General features: G+C 44.3%; 1 protein-coding gene across 1 annotated transcript; it reads left to right on the top strand.

Annotated features, from left to right (window-relative positions):
- Window positions 1–408: 408 nt before the first annotated feature.
- Window positions 409–20843, top strand: trim54.S (tripartite motif containing 54 S homeolog). The gene is made up of 10 exons (NM_001091626.1): window positions 409–454; window positions 1743–1924; window positions 7969–8141; window positions 8320–8491; window positions 8650–8745; window positions 13418–13651; window positions 15369–15391; window positions 16230–16354; window positions 18607–18690; window positions 20435–20843. Exons 2-10 carry the CDS (start codon window positions 1757–1759, stop codon window positions 20440–20442), a joined length of 1083 nt encoding a protein of 360 aa, NP_001085095.1. The 5' UTR covers window positions 409–454; window positions 1743–1756; the 3' UTR covers window positions 20443–20843.
- The last annotated feature ends 1034 nt before the right edge of the window (window positions 20844–21877 follow it).

Raw genomic sequence — 21877 nt, 5'->3', positions numbered from 1 at the left:
TTTTTGTTGATAGTGGAGTCAATTGTTCTGCAGCTGAGAGGGGTTCCCAAACTTTTTCATATGACTGTATAACAGTGTGTGATTGTGTGTAGATATATATATATATATGTGTGTGTGTGTTTGTTATTGTCTGTGTCATTGTGTGAGTCACTATCACCTGCTCTATGTGACAGCTGCACCCCCCCTCTGTGTCTCTCTCCTTATCCCTGAGCTAAATATACACAAGGAATGCCCCCCTTCCACTCATCTCACTTTAACTCTGCCCACACTGGGGGGCAGCACAGCCATTTGTGAGGGGCTCTGTTAGTTGCTGAGTCACTGGCACAGAAGGGTTAAATGGGACCGGGGGGGGGGGAGGAAGTGACCGGAGCCTCCGAAATAAGTTGCCACTTTGTGAATCATTTGGGGAGAGAGTTGTGAGAGCGCAAAGGGCCGGAGACTCAACTCAGTACCAGTAAGTGGGGGCACGGCTGGGTTTGGGGGGACTGCAATGCTTTGGGCTTGGGGTGCTCATAGGGGGGAATTCACAAAAGTCCATTTTTGGAGTAAAAGTGGTGGTAAACTGGAGTAAAACACTTTCTCCATATTCCGCCTAAATTCCGACTCAAACGCCACTTTTCAGATTTTAGTGAAAGAAAGACTTTTACTGACACTTTTAGCAATTTGTCTTTCAAAATGGCGCAAAAACGTCAGTTTCTCCCGATATTTTAAAAATGGAGGCTCCGTATAACCCCGTGTGTCTAATATAATCTGCTTTGGTTCAGACTTCATTTCACTCCTCTTGTAGGTGCCCCAATTTGGGCGTTATTAGCATATTAATAGGGATCAGCATTTTATAGTCAGGGCACAAGTTTGTGTCTAACCCTATAGGTGTAAAAGCCTCATTAACAAAACACGTGTAATTTATACAATTTTATATGTAAAAAGTTACATATTTACTTGTTTTAGCCTAATGAATGAGGCAACATTAGCAGTTTGAGTGAATATATTATCTAGCAGCACTTGACCTAAGATAATAAAATTTCTTGTATCTTGTTACAGAAGTGGAATTACACAAACATGTAGCAGATTTAGAAAGTCCAGGTTATCATGAAAAGAATTTATAATTTTCCTAGGTAAAAAAACCCTCCCCCGGAAATTCCAATTTGATGGCTGACTGACAGGTTTAGAAAGAGCTAAAGACAAATTCAGAAAAAAATGTCTTAAAACTGTCATTTGATATTCAAAATCTGAAAACGGTCTGTTTAAAAGACAAATTCATGAAAGTGGAGATAGAGGTTTGTGAATTTGGTGGGAAATCTGACACTTTTATCTCCACTTTTATTTTGTCTCAATATCAGCACTTTTGTGAATTCCCCCCATTGAGTTGTCTGTGGATCTGTGGGTGCTCACGCAGGTTACAGTGTTTTGGATGGTGGGGTTGATCAGGTTTAGAGTTTGAGATGGGGGTGTTTGGGGGGTTGCTTGGGTTAAGAGTAGGGGGACATGACCTGTTTATATTGGGGGGCAAGATCTTTGGGATAGCGAAGGGGTGAAATTACAGGGCTGGTGATGGTTTGGGCAAGTCTGAGAGGGTTTTGGAGGTGATGGTATTTGTGGTTGGGGTGCTGACATTCTGAGCAAGTTGGGGTGTCTGTGGGTTGAGGCATGTGTTGATGTTGGGGTGAGGATTTAGTGAGGAGTGCTGGGGCCCTTGTGGCATTTATAGCCCCCGGTACATGTTCCCGCCTGTGTCTCCTCAGTATCCTGCGAGGGGATGAATTTTGCGGTGGGTTTCAAGCCTTTGGCCGGAGACACCCAGACCATGGACAACCTGGAGAAGCAGCTCATCTGCCCCATCTGCCTGGAGATGTTCACCAAACCTGTGGTGATCCTGCCCTGCCAACACAACCTGTGCCGAAAATGTGCCAATGATATATTCCAGGTACCCACCGGCCACTTCATCTCTTGTGCTAGCCCCTCTGTGTGGCCACTTCATATCTTGCACTAGCCCCTCTGTGTGGCCACTTCATGTCTTGCACTAGCCCTCTGTGTGGCCACTTCATGTCTTGCACTAGCCCTCTGTGTCGCCACTTCATGTCTTGCACTAGTCCCTCTGTGTGGCCACTTCATGTCTTGCACTAGCCTTCTGTGTCGCCACTTCATCTCTTGTGCTAGCCCCTCTGTGTGGCCACTTCATGTTTTGTGCTAGCCCCTCTGTGTGGCCACTTCATGTCTTGCACTAGCCCTCTGTGTCGCCACTTCATCTCTTGTGCTAGCTCCTCCACCACTTCATGTCTTGCACTAGCCCCTCTGTGTGGCCACTTGCCCATGAGAAGCTCCCATAACAGGAGCATACTGTAGGACAGGCCTGTTCTTCTTATTCACCAACTGGACATCATTTTTAGTTCAGCCCCTGGGCATTTGCTGGGAAATCATTGAGAAAGTTGGGGGGGGGGCACCCTACACCAATGAAAACATTTGTATCTGGGCGTGGCATAAGCTGATCTAATTGGGCAACCCAAGCCATTCTTACTGGGATCTGCCAAAGTCCCAGCAAAACTGTTCTCAATAGGGAATGGCACAAGCCAATGTAATATATTGATCTTCTTGTTTTATTATTATTATTATTATTATTAACATGTATTTATATAGCGCCAACATATTGCGTAGCACTGTAAAGTAAATGTGATTATACAACTACATCACATGAATTACATATATAGAATATATGGAGTAACAAACATCACAATCAATACAGGTACAAAGAGGTGAGGAAGGCCCTATGCATAGGCATACAGTCTAAAGGGAAGGGAGTAATACACAAGGTGTGGGAGTGGGCAAGATGGAATTAAGTGGGTGAGAAATGTGGTACTGTATGTGGTGTTGCGTTTGGTAGTTAAGCAGAGTGAGGGGAGGCTTCTCAAAAGAAGTGAGTTTTCAGAGATTTCTTGAAAACAGAAAGGTTGGGAGAAAGTCAGACAGACCGTGGGAGAGAGTTCCAGAGGAGGGGTGCAGCCCTTGCAAAGTCTTGAATGTGAGCATGTGAGGAGGTAATGAGAGAAGAGTTAGGAGTTCTGGGTTGAGATCAGGAGATGAGAGATAGATCTGAGTATCGTCAGTATAGAGGTGGTAGTGGAAACCATACAAGTTGATTAATTTGCCGAGGGAGGAAGTATAGAGGGAGAATAGTAATGGTCCCAGGACAGAGCCTTGAGGAACTCCAACAGAAAGAGGTAGGGGAGAAGATGATACTCCATTGTAGGAGACACTGAAGGAACGATTGGTGATGTAAGAAGAGAACCAGGACAGGGCTGTGTCACGAAGGCCAAGCGACTGGAGGGACTGGAGGAGGAGAGGGTGATCTACAGTGTCAAATGCGGATGTCAGTGGGTGTTTGGGACATCCCAAACACCCACTGTATGCTGTGTACTTTTTTGCCCATTTGAATTCGGGTTCTTTGCCTCCCTGTCCCTAAACTTATTTTAAACGCTCCTCTGGACTTACGGTTTTAATTTATTTATTAAAAGTTAAGTTTTATTGTTCCTTGAGTCCTCGGATTTAAAGATCGGGTGGTGCAACTTTAGGGGTTAATCTTTTTCTCTTTTGTGCTACTATTTATCCATATAACCCTGCACACCATTTGTCTGTTTCTCTTTGATTTAGGGGTGGTGCTCCCTTATTCAGGCTTACTTACATATTAATATACTTAAAAAACCTTTTGGTGTTAGTCTTAGCCTCAGCCACAATACACTCCTCATTTCCTATCTTTGCCTTCCGGATTGCTGATTTACAACATTTAATATAGTCTTTATATTCAGATTTGTAGTTATTAAATGCCTCTCTCTTCTTTCCTATAAACTTCTTTACTTCTATATTAAGCCACACAGGATGATTCTTAGAGCTTCTACATTTACTCCTTAAGGGAATAAATTGAGAACAGTAATGATTTAAATGACAACCATTTATGTTCTGTGTTTTTAGCTGAAAACAATAAGCCCCAATCAATACTCTGTAGGGCTGTCCTTAAAGGAGAACAAAACCCCTGTAAATAGAACAGCCCAAACCACTTTCCTCCATTGGCCACCTCTCCCTGGCCCCTCCCCACATAGTTATTAATTGAACAGGCGTCTCTGGCTGTAACACTGACCTGTCCATGCAGAGTAGGGCAGTGGAGCTCATGGGCGCCATCTTATGTATCTTTGGATCCTCTTCTTTCCCATTGGTGAATTAACCTTCTGTATCTTATTCCCCCTTAAAGGAGAAGGAAAGGCTAAAAGTAAGTAAACTTTATCAGAAAGGTCTATATAAATACACCAGTAACCCCTCAAAGTAATGCTGCTCTGAGTCCTCTGTCAAAAGAAACATCACATTTCTTTCCTTCTATTGTGTACTCATGGGCTTCTGTATCAGACTAACTGTTTTCAGCTTAAACCTCCAGGGCTAGGGCTTGAGCATGCTCAGTTTGTTCCTCTCCCCTCTCTTTCAAACACCTTTTAGTTTGAACTGAACTTCCCATTTAGCAGGAATAGGAAATGATTTGTTGAAAGCAAAGTGTGTTTATCGGGGAGCCGTAGCCCAGTAACCTATGGCAACTCAACATCTCCGCTCCTTGATAGGTTGGCCCTAGTAACCAAAACTTGAGTCCTGAGTTATTATGTATTCCACTCGCCTTTGTGTCCCTGATATTCATGTCTCGTTGCCAGGGTAAGTGAGACCGTAGCAACTGAATACGCACATAAGTTTCCCAAGTTACTCAGGGTGCTTACCTGGGAACCTTCTGTGCTATCAGTGAGACAGACTGGGAGCCATTACTGGGGTACTGCCTTCCCCATGGCACCTCTGTGCTGGAGGCGGCAGCAGGAATAGGACATCTCATCTACAGACTGTTGGCAGCTGGGGGTGAGTGAATGGCAGGACTTGGTTGCTCCATGGGGTTACATTATCCTAAGCTACAAGAGCAGTTGGATACCAGTCGGGATTAACAGAAAGTGGAGGCACAACTCCCAGGTGACCCCATGGCACCCCAAATGTTTTTATTAGATCAGACATTATTTATATTTAGCTTGGTATGTGCATATGTGTGTGTATCTGTTGTGTGTGTATCTGTTGTGTGTGTATGTGCACAAGTGTGAGTGTGTATAACTCTCTGCAGGCAGTGGTGTTACTGCCCATTGATCCAGGGGCAGATTCCAATTGGCTGATCCATGAGTTGCTCCATTTCTCAGTAGGATCTATGGGGAATATAAGTGTAACTATTGTATCAAGTCTAACAGTTGCCTTTAATGAAACACGGGGATTCTGCTCAGCAGGGACAAACATATGGATCAACTCATGGATCAGTTACAGGGTCGTTGACCCCCCCCTCCCACAGCTGTTTCACAAACACATAAGAAGGGGAAAACCTCAATATTAGAAAAACCCTCAAAATTGAAAGAAAAGTCTTTATTTCTGAGTAACTGAAACCAACTGAATGGAATAGAAGTGAACATCCCCTTTAATATTAACACATTCCCTCCCCAAGACCTTCTCTGGCATATTTGTTCCCCCGGGATCTAGGGTGGGTAGGTGGGTAGATAGATAGGTGCTCTCACACACTTCTACCCATGCCCCATTAAATCTCACTCACAGGCAGGGCTGGTGCTGATCATCTGCTGAGAGTCACACTGGCCCATTCCCTTCACTCTGAGCCAAGCTCTCCCTGACCAGCCTCTCATACAACATGGCTGCTGGGAGTCTTTCCATTGTGCATTAGTGGCTCCCCCTCCTTGGTGCAAGGCTCCTCCTCCTGGAATTGTGCTCGCAATGGACATGTTCACTAAGTGGAGCAAAGACTCAGGCCATCAGTGGGGTGGGGCTTCTTTGGAATGTTAGAGGGCAGTCCTGCCAACCAGTGGGACCAGTTGTCCTTTGGAAATACTGACCTGAACCACAGGTGAAGGAAAGTCAGTAGGAGGAAGAACAAGATGGAGGAGAGTCAGTAGTAGGAGGAAAATAATGGAGGAGAGTCAGTAGGAAGTGGAACAAGATGGAGGAGAATCAGTAGGAGAAGGAACAAGACGGGCAAGGAAGTCAGTAGGAGTAAGATAGAGGAAAGTTGGCAGGAGGAGGAAAAAGATGGAGGGAAATCAGTAGGATGAGGAACAATATGGAGTAGTGTCAGTACGAGGAGCATCAAAATGGGGGGGAGTCAGTAGAAGGAATAAGATGGAGGAAAGTTAATAGGAGGAGTCACAAGAGGGTGGCAAGTGGATAGGTGGAGGAACAAGATAGAGAAGAGTCAGTAGGAGGAGGAACAAGATGGGGGAATTCAGTAGAAGGAGTAAGATGGAGGAAAGTTAGTAGGAGGAGGAACAAGATGGGGGAGTCAGTAGAAGGAGTAAGATGGATGAAAGTTAGTAGGAGGAGGAACAAGATGGGGGAGTCAGTAGAAGGAGTAAGATGGAGGAAAGTTAGTAGGAGGAGGAACAAGATGGGGGAGTCAGTAGAAGGAGTAAGATGGATGAAAGTTAGTAGGAGGAGGAACAAGATGGGGGAGTCAGTAGAAGGAGTAAGATGGAGGAAAGTTAGTAGGAGGAGGAACAAGATGGGGGAATTCAGTAGAAGGAGTAAGATGGAGGAAAGTTAGTAGGAGGAGGAACAAGATGGGGGAGTCAGTAGAAGGAGTAAGATGGATGAAAGTTAGTAGGAGGAGGAACAAGATGGGGGAGTCAGTAGAAGGAGTAAGATGGAGGAAAGTTAGTAGGAGGAGGAACAAGATGGGGGAATTCAGTAGAAGGAGTAAGATGGAGGAAAGTTAGTAGGAGGAGGAACAAGATGGGGGAGTCAGTAGAAGGAGTAAGATGGAGGAAAGTTAGCAGGAGGTGGAACAAGATTCAGGAGAGTTGGTGGGAGGAGGAACAAGATGAAAGAGTCAGTAGGAAGAGGAACAAGATGGAGGAGAGTCAGTAGGAGTAGGAACAAGATGGGGAAGTCAGTAGGAGGAGCCAGATGGGGGAAGTTGGTAGGAGGAGCCAGATGGGGGGAAGTCAGTAGGAGGAGGAACACGATGGAGAAGAGTCAGTAGGAGGAGGAAAAATATGGAGGAAGGTCAGTAAGAGGAGAAACAAGATGGAGAAGAGTCAGTAGGAGGAGGAACAGGATGGAGGGAAGTCAGTAGGAGGAGGAACAAGATGGAGGGAAGTTAGTAGGAGGAGGAACAGGATGGAGGGAAGTCAGTAGGAGGAGGAACAAAATGAAAGAGAGTCAGTAGGAAGAGGAACAAGATGGGGGGAAGTCAGTAGAAGGAGCAAGATGGAGGGAAATAAGTAGGAGGAGGAACAAGTTGGAGGAGAGTCGGAAAGAGGAGGAACAAGATGGGGGGAGTCAGTAGAAAGAGTAAGATGGAGGAAAGCTAGCAGGAGGTGGAACAAGATTCAGGAGAGTTGGTGGGAGGAGGAACAAGATGGAGGGAAGCCAGTAGGAGGTGGAACAAGGTGGAGGGAAGTTAGTAGGAGGAGAACAAGGTGAAGGAGAGTCAGTAGGAAGATGAACAAGATGGGGGAGGGAAGTTAGTAGGAGGGGGAACAAGATGCAGGGAAGGCAGTAGGAGGAGAAAAAGATGGGGGGGGTCAGTAGGAGGAGCCAGATGGGGGAAAGTCAGTGGGAGGAGGAACAAGATGGAGAAGAGTCGGTAGGAGGAAAAAAAGATGGGGGGGAAGTCAGTAGGAGGAGCCAGATGGGCAGAAGTGAGTGGGAGGAGGAACAAGATGGAGAAGAGTCAGTAGGAGGATGAACAAGATGGGTGAGGAAAGTCAGTAGGAGGAGGAACAAGATGGGGGCAGTCAGTAGAAGGAGTAAGATGGAGGAAAATTAGCAGAAGGTGGAACAAGATTCAGGAGAATTGGTGGGAGGAGGAAGAAGAAGAGGGAAGTCAGTAGGAGGAGCCAAATGGAGGGGGAGTGGGTTCAGTATGGGAAAAGCATTCAGTGGTGTCCTTCTGTCCCCCAGGCCTCTAATCCTCTATGGCAGTCCCGTGGTTCCAGCACAGTCTCCTCTGGGGGGCGTTTTCGTTGCCCTTCGTGCCGCCATGAGGTGGTGCTGGACAGACACGGGGTGTACGGGCTTCAGAGGAACCTACTGGTGGAAAATATCATTGACATTTACAAACAAGAGTCAAGCAGGTAAGTTCTTTGGGATTGGGGGGGGGGCATTTATTGGTGAGGGGCTCATGCTGGAGTATAGAGTGGGGGTACTATATAAAAGACTGTAATGGATCCCAGTAGTAAAGAGTAGTCAGTACATAGAAGGGCCACCCAGTAGAAAGTCATTTCTGAACTGAACCTTGTTGCTCCTGCCCAGGCCCATGAACCCCAAATCTGAGCAGCACCTCATGTGTGAAGAGCACGAGGATGAGAAGATTAACATCTACTGCCTGAGCTGCGAGGTCCCTACCTGCTCCATGTGCAAAGTCTTTGGGGCCCACAAGGACTGTGAGGTGGCCCCTCTTTCCAGCATCTACAAAAGGCAGAAGGTACCATGGGGGTGGGGAGTGGGAGGGATATGGGGACCCTATCATTAGCCGGGATGGTTGAACTGGAGCAAATCTCAGGGTGTGAAACTGAGGTGCTGCTCTGACCCAACAAGTGTAGCTTGGATTGTGGGGTCACTGTGATATTCCTGTACCCCCAGAGTGAGCTGAGTGACGGCATTGCCATGCTAGTGGGAGGAAATGACCGGATCCAGGCAGTCATCACTCAGATAGAGGAGATCTGCAAGAGCATCGAGGTGAGTCCCCACTCACTGTGTGAGTGTGAGTAAGGGTTGCTGTATGAGTGTGAGTAAGGACTGCTGTGTGAGTAAGGGCTGATTGTATGAGTAAAGGCTGCTGTATGAGTGTGAGTAAAGGCTTCTGTATGAGTGTGTGTGAGTAAGGGTGAGTGCTGTGTGAGTACATGGTCATTGTGTGTGTGGGTGCTGCCATATTGCATGGCCAGGGGGCAGATGACAGAGCTTCCCCAGGGAAACTGTCCCACATGTACAGCGTAGGTCAGGGGCTCCAAGGCAGAGGGGGCCCCAAGAGATGTTAAAAAAACTATTTTAAAATTGTGTAGGGTGGGGCTTGCAATCGAGTGGGTGGGGTCTGTGTGGCTTGTGTGGGGTTTTGGCATAAAGGGGCGTGGTTGGGCTAGCACAGCATTGTTCATTGGTTCCCGTTCTACTTGTTGTCAAGGCCCAGCTCTTAAGGGGCCCATGTGATTGGTGGGCTTAAAGGAACAGTAACGCCAAAAAATAAAAAGGTTTTAAAGGAATGGCAATTTAATGTAGTGTTGTGCTGCAGTACAACTGATGTGTTTGCTTCAGAAGCTCTACTATAGTTTATATAAACAAGCTGCGGTGTAGCCATGGGGGCAGCCATTCAAGCACAGGATACACAGTAGATAACAGATGAGTACTACTATAGTTTATATAAACAAGCTGCTGTGTAGCCATGGGGGCAGCCATTCAAGCACAGGATACACAGTAGATAACAGATAAGTACTACTATAGTTTATATAAACAAGCTGCGGTGTAGCCATGGGGGCAGCCACTCAAGCACAGGATACACAGTAGATAACAGATAAGTACTACTATAGTTTATATAAACAAGCTGCTGTGTAGCCATGGGGCAGCCATTCAAGCACAGGATACACAGTAGATAACAGATAAGTACTACTATAGTTTATATAAACAAGCTGCTGTGTAGCCATGGGGGCAGCCATTCAAGCACAGGATACACAGTAGATAACAGATAAGTACTACTATAGTTTATATAAACAAACTGCTGTGTAGCCATGGGGGCAGCCATTCAAGCACAGGATACACAGTAGATAACAGATAAGTACTACTATAGTTTATATAAACAAGCTGCTGTGTAGCCATGGGGGCAGCCACTCAAGCACAGGATACACAGTAGATAACAGATAAGTACTACTATAGTTTATATAAACAAGCTGCTGTGTAGCCATGGGGGCAGCCATTCAAGCACAGGATACACAGTAGATAACAGATAAGTACTACTATAGTTTATATAAACAAACTGCTGTGTAGCCATGGGGGCAGCCATTCAAGCACAGGATACACAGTAGATAACAGATAAGTACTACTATAGTTTATATAAACAAGCTGCTGTGTAGCCATGGGGGCAGCCATTCAAGCACAGGATACACAGTAGATAACAGATAAGTACTACTATAGTTTATATAAACAAGCTGCTGTGTAGCCATGGGGACAGCCATTCAAGCACAGGATACACAGTAGATAACAGATAAGTACTACTATAGATTATATAAACAAGCTGCTGTGTAGCCATGGGGGCAGCCATTCAAGCACAGGCTACACAGTAGATAACAGATAAGTACTACTATAGTTTATAGAAACAAGCTGCTGTGTAGCCATGGGGGCAGCCGTTCAAGCACAGGATACACAGTAGATAACAGATAAGTACTACTATAGTTTATATAAACAAGCTGCTGTTTAGCCATGGGGGCAGCCATTCAAGCACAGGATACACAGTAGATAACAGATAAGTACTACTATAGTTTATATAAACAAGCTGCTGTGTAGCCATGGGGGCAGCCATTCAAGCACAGGATACACAGTAGATAACAGATAAGTACTACTATAGTTTATATAAACAAGCTGCTGTGTAGCCATGGGGGCAGCCATTCAAGCACAGGATACACAGTAGATAACAGATAAGTACTACTATAGTTTATATAAACAAGCTGCTGTGTAGCCATGGGGGCAGCCATTCAAGCACAGGATACACAGTAGATAACAGATAAGTAAGTTTATATAAACTAAAGTAGAGTTGATGAAGCAAACACACCAGTTGTACCAGTTCAGTACAACACTACATTTTATTGTCATTCCTTGTTCCGTTAAAGGTCTTGTTCACCTTCTAAACACATTTTTCAGTTTATTTATTTTCAGATTGTTCCCCAGAAATAGAGACTTTTTTCAATAATTTTCCATTATTTATTTTTTACTGTTTTTCAAAAATCTAAGTGTAAAGTTGAATGTTGGTGTCTCTGGTGTTTAAGTGACAGATCAGTAATTCAGGTGCAGACTCTGAACTGTTACACTTTGTTACATTTAGTCGTTACAATTAGTTGTTACATTTAGTTGATACAATTAGTTGACACAATTAGTTGTTACAATTAGTTGTTACATTTACTTGATACAATTAGTTGATACAATTAGTTGCTACAATAAGTTAATACAATTAGTTGCTACAATTAGTTAATGCATTTAGTTGTTACATTTAGTTGCTACTATTAGTTGCTACAATTAGTTAATACAATTAGTTAATGCATTTAGTTGATACAATTAGTTGATACATTTAATTGTTAAAATTAGTTGCTACATTTAGTTGTTACAATTAGTTGTTACATTTAGTTGCTACAATTAGTTGATACAATTAGTTGATACAATTAGTTAATACAATTAGTTGCTACAATTAGTTAATGCATTTAGTTGTTACATTTAGTTGTTACAATTAGTTAATGCATTTAGTTGTTACATTTACTTGATACAATTAGTTGCTACAATTAGTTGTTACATTTAGTTGCTACAATTAGTTGATACAATTAGTTAATACAATTAGTTGCTACAATTAGTTAATGCATTTAGTTGTTACATTTAGTTGCTACAATTAGTTGCTACAATTAGTTAATACAATTAGTTAATGCATTTAGTTGTGACATTTAGTTGATACAATTAGTTGATACAATTAGTTGACACATTTAGTTGACACATTTAATTGTTACAATTAGTTAATACAATTAGTTAATGCATTTAGTTGATACAATTAGTTGATACATTTAATTGTTAAAATTAGTTGCTACATTTAGTTGTTACAATTAGTTGTTACATTTAGTTGCTACAATTAGTTGATACAATTAGTTGATACAATTAGTTAATACAATTAGTTGCTACAATTAGTTAATGCATTTAGTTGTTACATTTAGTTGTTACAATTAGTTAATGCATTTAGTTGTTACATTTACTTGATACAATTAGTTGCTACAATTAGTTGTTACATTTAGTTGCTACAATTAGTTGATACAATTAGTTAATACAATTAGTTGCTACAATTAGTTAATGCATTTAGTTGTTACATTTAGTTGCTACAATTAGTTGCTACAATTAGTTAATACAATTAGTTAATGCATTTAGTTGTGACATTTAGTTGATACAATTAGTTGATACAATTAGTTGACACATTTAGTTGACACATTTAATTGTTACAATTAGTTAATACAATTAGTTAATGCATTTAGTTGATACAATTAGTTGATACATTTAATTGTTAAAATTAGTTGCTACATTTAGTTGTTACAATTAGTTGTTACATTTAGTTGCTACAATTAGTTGATACAATTAGTTGATACAATTAGTTAATACAATTAGTTGCTACAATTAGTTAATGCATTTAGTTGTTACATTTAGTTGTTACAATTAGTTAATGCATTTAGTTGTTACATTTACTTGATACAATTAGTTGCTACAATTAGTTGTTACATTTAGTTGCTACAATTAGTTGATACAATTAGTTAATACAATTAGTTGCTACAATTAGTTAATGCATTTAGTTGTTACATTTAGTTGCTACAATTAGTTGCTACAATTAGTTAATACAATTAGTTAATGCATTTAGTTGTGACATTTAGTTGATACAATTAGTTGATACAATTAGTTGACACATTTAGTTGACACATTTAATTGTTACAATTAGTTGCTACATTTAGTCAATACATTTAGTTGTTACAATTAGTTGACACAATTAGTTGACATTTAGTTGACACAATAAGTTGATACATTTAGTTGTTACAATTAGTTGACACAATTAGTTGACACAATTAGTTGACACATTTAGTTGACACAATTAGTTGATACATTTAGTTGATACATTTAGTTGTTACATTTAGTTGACACAATTAGTTGACACATTTAGTTGACACAATTAGTTGATACATTTAGTTGTTACATTTAGTTGATACATTTAGTTGATACAATTAGTTGATCCATTTCTCAGCAGCATCTCTGGAGTATCAGTAACTATTGTATCAGGTTTAACAGTTGCCTGTAATGAAACTCAGAGATTCTGCTCAGCAGGGACAAACCTAAATATATGTATCAACTAAATGTATCAATTTAGAACAGTTTACTTCCAAGGCTGATTTAGAAGGTGAAAAATTAGTCTTTAGACTTCAATATTACAAAAACTGTCACACATAGAAAATAGAAAGTCTTTATTTCTGGTGATCTATCTGAAACCAACAAGTCGTTTCAAGGTAACTACCCCTTTAATACCTGGGGACCCCTGAGGAAAGGGCCTGCTTGCTCAGTAGTATGAGAGCCAATGATTGCGCTGCCCTGCATACATGTGACTGTAGCTTGTGCCCAATCCCTGCAGGATAACAGCCGCCGCCAGAAGCAGCTCCTCAGCCAACGATTCGACTCTCTCTACAACATCCTGGAGGAGCGCAAGAAGGAACTGCTGCAAATGGTTACTAGGCAACAGGAGGAGAAGCTGCAGTGTGTGCGGGGGCTCATCCGCCAACATGGGGACCACCTGGAGGTCACCTCCAAACTAGTCGAGTCTTCAATTCAGTCCATGGAGGAGCCACAAATGGCAGCCTTCCTGCAGGTGAGTAAACAGGAACATAGAGGAACCCCTTCCTATGCTGATGGTGAGATCTCCTTTCCTCCCCACCAATGAATCACTCATTCCCCTCTCTTGGTAGGGAATCCCATAACCTGACTGTCCTTACAGTAAAGAACCCCTTCCTATGCTGATGGTGAGATCTCCTTTCCTCCCCACCAATGAATCACTCATTCCCCCTCTCTTGGTAGGGAATCCCATAACCTGACTGTCCTTACAGTAAAGAACCCCTTCCTATACTGATGGTGAGATCTCCTTTCCTCCCCACCAATGAATCACTCATTCCCCCTCTCTTGGTAGGGAATCCCATAACCTGACTGTCCTTACAGTAAAGAACCCCTTCCTATGCTGATGGTGAGATTTCTTTCCTCCCCACCAATGAATCACTCATTCCCCCTCTCTTGGTAGAGAATCCCATAACCTGACTGCCCTTACAGTAAAGAACCCCTTCCTATACTGATGGTGAGATTTCTTTCCTCCCCACCAATGAATCACTCATTCCCCCTCTCTTGGTAGGGAATCCCATAACCTGACTGCCCTTACAGTAAAGAACCCCTTCCTATACTGATGGTGAGATCTCCTTTCCTCCCACAAATGAATCACTCATTCCCCTCTCTTGGTAGGGAATCCCATAACCTGACTGTCCTTACAGTAAAGAACCCCTTCCTATACTGATGGTGAGATCTCCTTTCCTCCCACAAATGAATCACTCATTCCCCTCTCTTGGTAGGGAATCCCATAACCTGACTGTCCTTACAGTAAAGAACCCCTTCCTATGCTGATGGTGAGATCTCCTTTCCTCCCCACCAATGAATCACTCATTCCCCCTCTCTTGGTAGGGAATCCCATAACCTGACTGTCCTTACAGTAAAGAACCCCTTCCTATGCTGATGGTGAGATCTCCTTTCCTCCCCACCAATGAATCACTCATTCCCCCTCTCTTGGTAGGGAATCCCATAACGTGACTGTCCTTACATGAGTGCTTACACTAATACACTAATACACTAATACACTAATACACTAATACACTAATACACTAATACACTAATACACTAATACACTAATACACTAATACACTAATACACTAATACACTAATACACTAATACACTAATACACTAATACACTAATACACTAATACACTAATACACTAATACACTAATACACTAATACACTAATACAGTGCACATGCAATAATCATTCGGGACATTATTACTGGACATTTGGAGGCCACACACTCAACTAGACATTGGGACTTTTTTCCTTTATGGACCTCCTTGTCCAGTCCTTAGGGACACATGTTATTTCGTATAGTAGTCTCTATACATACTTGTATGTTTTACACTAGTGCATAAACTAAAGATTTACATCAAGGGATCCCTTTTCTATATGCAGCGCTGCTCAGGTTTCATTGGTTTTAGCTAAGGTGTTTTGGCATAGTGTTGAATAAATATTGCCTTGTATTTTATTACATGCCCAGGTATAATCTATTGTAATCGGGTATATGTGAACTACATGGGCAGGGGGTGAAGTCCCAATTGTGTTGCACATATACATTCATTTATTTGTTGGTCGACTCCCCAGCCCATCTGTTCTATATATATAATTGTATTATCGTATATTGGTGTCTATATGTCACTCAATTTTATGTCTTTCATGAGTGCTGAGTATCTGACAGTTGTTCTCTCTCTTTGTCTCACACAGAATGCTAAGGAGCTGATTAAGAAGTGAGTGGTTAGTGTTTGTTCTATACAGGGTCGGGGGAAGGTGCCACAGACTCTGACAGTCATTGGGCCTGTGGGGGGGGGGGGTAACATGAATATCAGGAGCAGAATAAGCTGCACAAGTACAGTGAATATGTACAACTTCCCCCATTATTAGTTATATCTGTTATATGTGTCTGATAATCACTACTGGCCTGTGTGTCCCCTTATCACTCACACTCACTCATACACTCACCTATACACTCACACTCACTCCTACACTCACACTCACTCCTACACTCACACTCACCCCTACACTCACACTCGCTTCTACACTCACACTCGCTTCTACACTCACACTCGCTTCTACACTCACACTCACTCCTACACTCACCCATACACTCATACTCACTGATACACTCACACTCACTCCTACACTCACACTCGCTCCTACACTCACCCATACACTCATACTCACTGATACACTCACACTCACTCCTACACTCACACTCACTCCTACACTCACACTCACTCCTACACTCACACTCGCTCCTACACTCACACTCACTCCTACACTCACCCATACACTCACTCCTACACTCACACTCACTCCTACACTCACCCATACACTCACTCCTACACTCACACTCGCTCCTACACTCACACTCACTCCTACACTCACCCATACACTCACTCCTACACTCACACTCACTCCTACACTCACTCCTACACTCACACTCACTCCTACACTCACCCATACACTCATACTCACTGATACACTCACAGTGTAATGCAGTGACACACAGACAGTGTATATCAGGTGTATTTCAGGTGTATATCTGACGTGTCCCATTACCTGCAGAATCTCAGACATGTCCAAGGTCTCCACCATTGAGCGCCCTGAGCCCGGATATGAGAACATGGAGCATTTCTCTGTCAATGTGGATTACGTCTCCGAGATGCTCCGGACCATCGATTTCCACTCAGGTGGGGACAATATTCCTTTACAGTGAAAGCAAAGGATTCTGGGAGAGTCTGTGGGTAAGAAAAGCAAAGGATTCTGGGAGGGTCTGTGGATAGAAAGAGCAAAGGATTCTGGGAGGGTCTGAGGAGAGGAAAAGCAAAGGATTCTGGGAGGGTTTGTGAGTAAGAAAAGCAAAGGATTCTGGGAGGGTTTGTGGAGAGGAAAAGCAAAGGATTCTGGGAGGGTCTGTGAGTAAGAAAAGCAAAGGATTCTGGGAGGGTTTGTGGAGAGGAAAAGCAAAGGATTCTGGGAGGGTTTGTGAAGAGGAAAAGCAAAGGATTCTGGGAGGGTCTGTGAGTAAGAAAAGCAAAGGATTCTGGGAGGGTTTGTGGAGAGGAAAAGCAAAGGATTCTGGGAGGGTCTGTGAGTAAGAAAAGCAAAGGATTCTGGGAGGGTTTGTGGAGAGGAAAAGCAAAGGATTCTGGGAGGGTTTGTGAAGAGGAAAAGCAAAGGATTCTGGGAGGGTCTGTGAGTAAGAAAAGCAAAGGATTCTGGGAGGGTCTGTGAGTAAGAAAAGCAAAGGATTCTGGGAGGGTCTGTGAGTAAGAAAAGCAAAGGATTCTGGGAGGGTCTGTGAGTAAGAAAAGCAAAGGATTCTGGGAGGGTCTGTGAGTAAGAAAAGCAAAGGATTCTGGGAGGGTTTGTGGAGAGGAAAAGCAAAGGATTCTGGGAGGGTCTGAGGAGAGGAAAAGCAAAGGATTCTGGGAGGGTCTGTGAGTAAGAAAAGCAAAGGATTCTGGGAGGGTCTGAGGAGAGGAAAAGCAAAGGATTCTGGGAGGGTCTGTGAGTAAGAAAAGCAAAGGATTCTGGGAGGGTTTGTGAACGAGGAAAAGCAAAGGATTCTGGGAGGGTTTGTGAGTAAGAAAGCAAAGGATTCTGGGAGGGTTTGTGGAGAGGAAAAGCAAAGGATTCTGGGAGGGTCTGAGGAGAGGAAAAGCAAAGGATTCTGGGAGGTCTGTGAGTAAGAAAAGCAAGATTCTGGGAGGGTTTGTGGAGAGGAAAAGCAAAGGATTCTGGAGGGTTTGTGAAGAGGAAAAGGCAAATAGGATTCTGGGAGGGTTTGTGAAGTAAGAAAAGCAAAGGATTCTGGGAGGGTTTGTGGAGAGGGAAAGCAAAGGATTCTGGGAGGGTCTGAGGAGAGGAAAAAGCAAAGGATTCTGGGAGGTCTGTGAGTAAGAAAAGCAAAGGATTCTGGGAGGGTTTGTGGAGAGGAAAAGCAAAGGATTCTGGGAGGGTCTGAGGAGAGGAAAAGCAAAGGATTCTGGGAGGGTCTGTGAGTAAGAAAAGCAAAGGATTCTGGGAGGGTCTGTGAGTAAGAAAAGCAAAGGATTCTGGGAGGGTCTGAGGAGAGGAAAAGCAAAGGATTCTGGGAGGGTCTGTGAGTAAGAAAAGCAAAGGATTCTGGGAGGGTTTGTGGAGAGGAAAAGCAAAGGATTCTGGGAGGGTCTGTGAGTAAGAAAAGCAAAGGATTCTGGGAGGGTTTGTGGAGAGGAAAAGCAAAGGATTCTGGGAGGGTTTGTGGAGAGGAAAGCAAAGGATTCTGGAGGGTCTGTGAGTAAGAAAAGCAAAGGATTCTGGGAGGGTTTGTGGAGAGGAAAAGCAAAGGATTCTGGGAGGTTTTGTGAGAGGAAAAGCAAAGGATTCTGGGAGGGTCTGTGAGTAAGAAAAGCAAAGGATTCTGGGAGGGTCTGTGAGTAAGAAAAGCAAAGGATTCTGGGAGGGTCTGTGAGTAAGAAAAGCCAAAGGATTCTGGAGGGTCTGTGAGTAAGAAAAGCAAAGGATTCTGGGAGGGTCTGTGAGTAAGAAAAGCAAAGGATTCTGGGAGGGTTTGTGAAGAGGAAAAGCAAAGGATTCTGGGAGGGTCTGTGAGTAAGAAAAGCAGAGGATTCTGGGAGGGTTTGTGAGTAAGAAAAGCAAAGGATTCTGGGAGGGTCTGTGAGTAAGAAAAGCAAAGGATTCTGGGAGGGTCTGTGAGTAAGAAAAGCAAAGGATTCTGGGAGGGTCTGTGAGTAAGAAAAGCAAAGGATTCTGGGAGGGTCTGTGAGTAAGAAAAGCAAAGGATTCTGGGAGGGATCATAACCCACTGTGCAAGCCCTCAACTTGTCTCCTGTGGGGGGCAGAGGTGTAGAACTGTAAGAAAGGGGGGATAGTAGTAGGGAGGAGTGGGAGGAGTCAGGAGTAAGAGTGAAGCAACATGGCCGCTGTCGTTCTCTAGGTGCCTCAGGGGAGGAAGAAGAAGAAGCTGATACAGAAGAGACAGAGACTGCTGGGGAGGAGGATAGGACAGAAGCTACAGAAGGTGAGAAATCCCTCACCCCAAATTATTTCTACCCCTGTGCCCCCACCTCCTGTCTTAATGCCCCTGAGTCTCAATTTGCAGAACTTTCTATGAGCCAAGCTGTGTTACCCTGGGATTGTCCCCAAATTGCCGGCCACCGCCTCCTGGGGTCCCACCTTTACTCCTGGGAAGGGCCAGACACTATGGGGGACAGCTGATGTTACAGGGGGAGGAGGGGTCAGTTGCTATAGTTACACAGACCCTGCTGATTCTATTCCATGTGAAAGTAATGGGAGCCCCTAACATCAGACTGAGGAACAAGTGAAGGGGTAAATGAATGAGAGACATAATAGAGCTGCTCCTTCCATTATTATTATTGTCCATCCCTCATATAAGGAAATATAAGAATAAAACGTAACTTTTATTTACCATATAAAATAAAGTATTTCTTATGATTAGAATAAGAAGGTCAGGAGTGGGGGAATAAATCTAACAATGGACGTCCTAGTGATATGACTAACAATAATTAATTCTGTAACTCACAATATAATGACCCAGCCCTGCAGTGTAACTGTACAACACATTGTAGTGATTCCCCTCTAAACTGCACCACTTTCTGCCTGAGCTTCTCCAACTAAATCCAACTAAATCCTATTGATTATTGTGCTTAATGCAACGATTATTTATGTCATACACATCCCCATATCTCACACTCCCTGGGAGTGTCTATCTGATAAACAGGGCGGGGCCTGGGAGTGTCTCTCTGATGAACAGGGTGGGGCCTGGGAGTGTCTATCTGATAAACAGGGCGGGGCCTGGGAGTGTCTCTCTGATGAACAGGGTGGGGCCTGGGAGTGTCTATCTGATAAACAGGGCGGGGCCTGGGAGTGTCTATCTGATAAACAGGGCGGGCCTGGGAGTGTCTATCTGATAAACAGGGCGAGGCCTAGGAGTGTCTCTCTGATAAACAGGGCGAGGCCTGGGAGTGTCTCTCTGATAAACAGTGCGGGGCCTGGGAGTGTCTATCTGATAAACAGGGCGGGGCCTGGGAGTGTCTATCTGATAAACAGGGCGGGGCCTGGGAGTGTCTATCTGATAAACAGGGCGGGGCCTGGGAGTGTCTATCTGATAAACAGGGCGGGGCCTGGGAGTGTCTATCTGATAAACAGGGCGGGGCCTGGGAGTGTCTATCTGATAAACAGGGCGGGCCTGGGAGTGTCTCTCTGATAAACAGGGCGGGGCCTGGGAGTGTCTCTCTGATAAACAGGGCGGGGCCTGGCAGTGTTTCTCTGATAAACAGGGCGGGGCCTGGCAGTGTTTCTCTGATAAACAGGGTGGGGCCTGGGAGTGTCTCTCTGATAAACAGGGCGGGCCTGGGAGTGTCTCTCTGATAAACAGGGCGGGGCCTGGGAGTGTCTCTCTGATAAACAGGGCGGGGCCTGGCAGTGTATCTCTGATAAACAATGCGGGGCCTGGGAGTGTCTCTCTGATGAACAGGGCGGGGCCTGGCAGTGTTTCTCTGATAAACAATGTGGGGCCTGGGAGTGTCTCTCTGATGAACAGGGCTGGGCCTAGGAGTGTCTCTCTGATAAACAGGGCGGGGCCTGGGAGTGTCTCTCTGATGAACAGGGCGGGGCCTGGCAGTGTTTCTCTGATAAACAATGCGGGGCCTGGAAGTGTCTCTCTGATGAACAGGGCGGGGCCTGGGAGTGTGTATGTGGGAAACAGGGCGGATCTGTATTATAATTGTTTTGTTCTTTTCCAGGCCACTGATGATCCCGTGTGTGTGTTTGTGTGTGTTGCACGCAATAGAGATCTTTTCACACTCACCCTCAATAAATGGCTGAAGATCCCCCCGACTGCTGGAAGCCCCTGTTGGTGCAGGAGCAGTGAGAGTGAAGTGTTTGGGCAGGGGGGCACGGGGGTTACACACTCACCCTGGGTCCCAATATCAGTAAATAGGGGAATTGGAGGAGGCGGCACAGCCATTAGGGGAAGAACTGTGTGGCCCCCGTTGCTTCCTGGACCCTAAAATCAATGTCACTGCTGCACAGAGAGGGCTGAACCTTATTGCACAGGGGTGGGTGTCGGAGACCTCGCATTACTGGTTCAGTCCTTCAGTTTTATATTCCCTCTCCACATTTGACTCCAAATAAAATTTTTCTCTTCCCAAATCCACCTCCTGGTATTGATTTGTCACATGTCTACATAATAAGCCGGCCCCCAAGATAGCACATGGGATTGTGGGGGATTTGTATGATCAGGGTTATTATGGCAACTGTTGTTACTGGGTCTTATTTACAAAAGAGACTCCAGGTTCTGGCTTGTGACATCAGTACAGAAGGATCCCTTATCCAGAAAGGGCATCTAATAAAATCCTGGATTGTGAGTAAATGAAATTAGAATTGGGGTGTCTGACACACACAGAAGGGACAGTTATTCTATTCAGTGTAGCCCCCCAAACTCTTTGTCCCCTCTGATCTGAAGGCCCAATACAATCCCATCACCCCCTTTGTTCAGCCCCCCAGTATCCCCTCTGCTATGTGGGAGGGGGGGCAGTAGTAGCAGCCCCAGCGTTTCAGACTGAGAGTTCAACTGATTAATATGTGACAGTCGCGCAGATTAACGAGATTAGAAGAGACCAAACATGAAGTCTCGCTCTGTCCAAGTTAAATGTGATATTAATCTGTCAGTCTGTCGGGCCCCATCAATCCCTGTCACACACCATGAGACTCCCTATCAATCCATGGGGGGGGGGCATGTGTGCGTCATACACTAATCACATTAGCCCCCAATTGCCCTCTATCTCTCTGTGTCCTGTGTCAGGTGGAGCCGTGTGTCTGGCAGGTGCTGGGAGAAGAGAGACAGTCGGTACACGGATTGGGTTATTACTACTCCTTAGATTTTGCTCTCACTTCTGGCAGCACTGTATTCACGAGGAATGAGAGGCACACTGGCACCCCCCAGCCAGAGCTCACCTGTGCCCCAATACTGTGCCCATTCCCCATGAATGAACACTAGGGGGCGCACACTTGCACAGTAAATGCCCCCCATAGAATGTGTAGGTTCACAGGCAGATGAACTATTTGAGCCGAGGAAGAGCTTCCTAGTGTTTGATCTGACGTGTATATAAGGGGCCCGTGCTACTGCTTTGTGCTATCGATATATTTCCCCTTTATAGGGCCAATAGATTTCCACCTGCCTTGGG

Source organism: Xenopus laevis, chromosome 5S, assembly GCF_017654675.1.
Source record: "Xenopus laevis strain J_2021 chromosome 5S, Xenopus_laevis_v10.1, whole genome shotgun sequence".
In the NCBI taxonomy this organism is placed as follows: Eukaryota; Metazoa; Chordata; class Amphibia; order Anura; family Pipidae; genus Xenopus; species Xenopus laevis.
The sequence above is the reverse complement of the archived record's forward strand: the minus strand, read 5'-3'. Positions and strand labels throughout refer to the sequence as shown.

Excerpts from the sequence above, each read along its gene's own strand:
- trim54.S (NM_001091626.1), top strand. The coding sequence starts at position 1,757 with ATGAATTTTGCGGTGGGTTTCAAGCCTTTGGCCGGAGACACCCAGACC. Across the intron at positions 1,925-7,968 it reads GTGCCAATGATATATTCCAG|GCCTCTAATCCTCTATGGCA; the intron begins GTACCCACCGGC and ends TCTGTCCCCCAG. Across the intron at positions 16,355-18,606 it reads GACCATCGATTTCCACTCAG|GTGCCTCAGGGGAGGAAGAA; the intron begins GTGGGGACAATA and ends GTCGTTCTCTAG.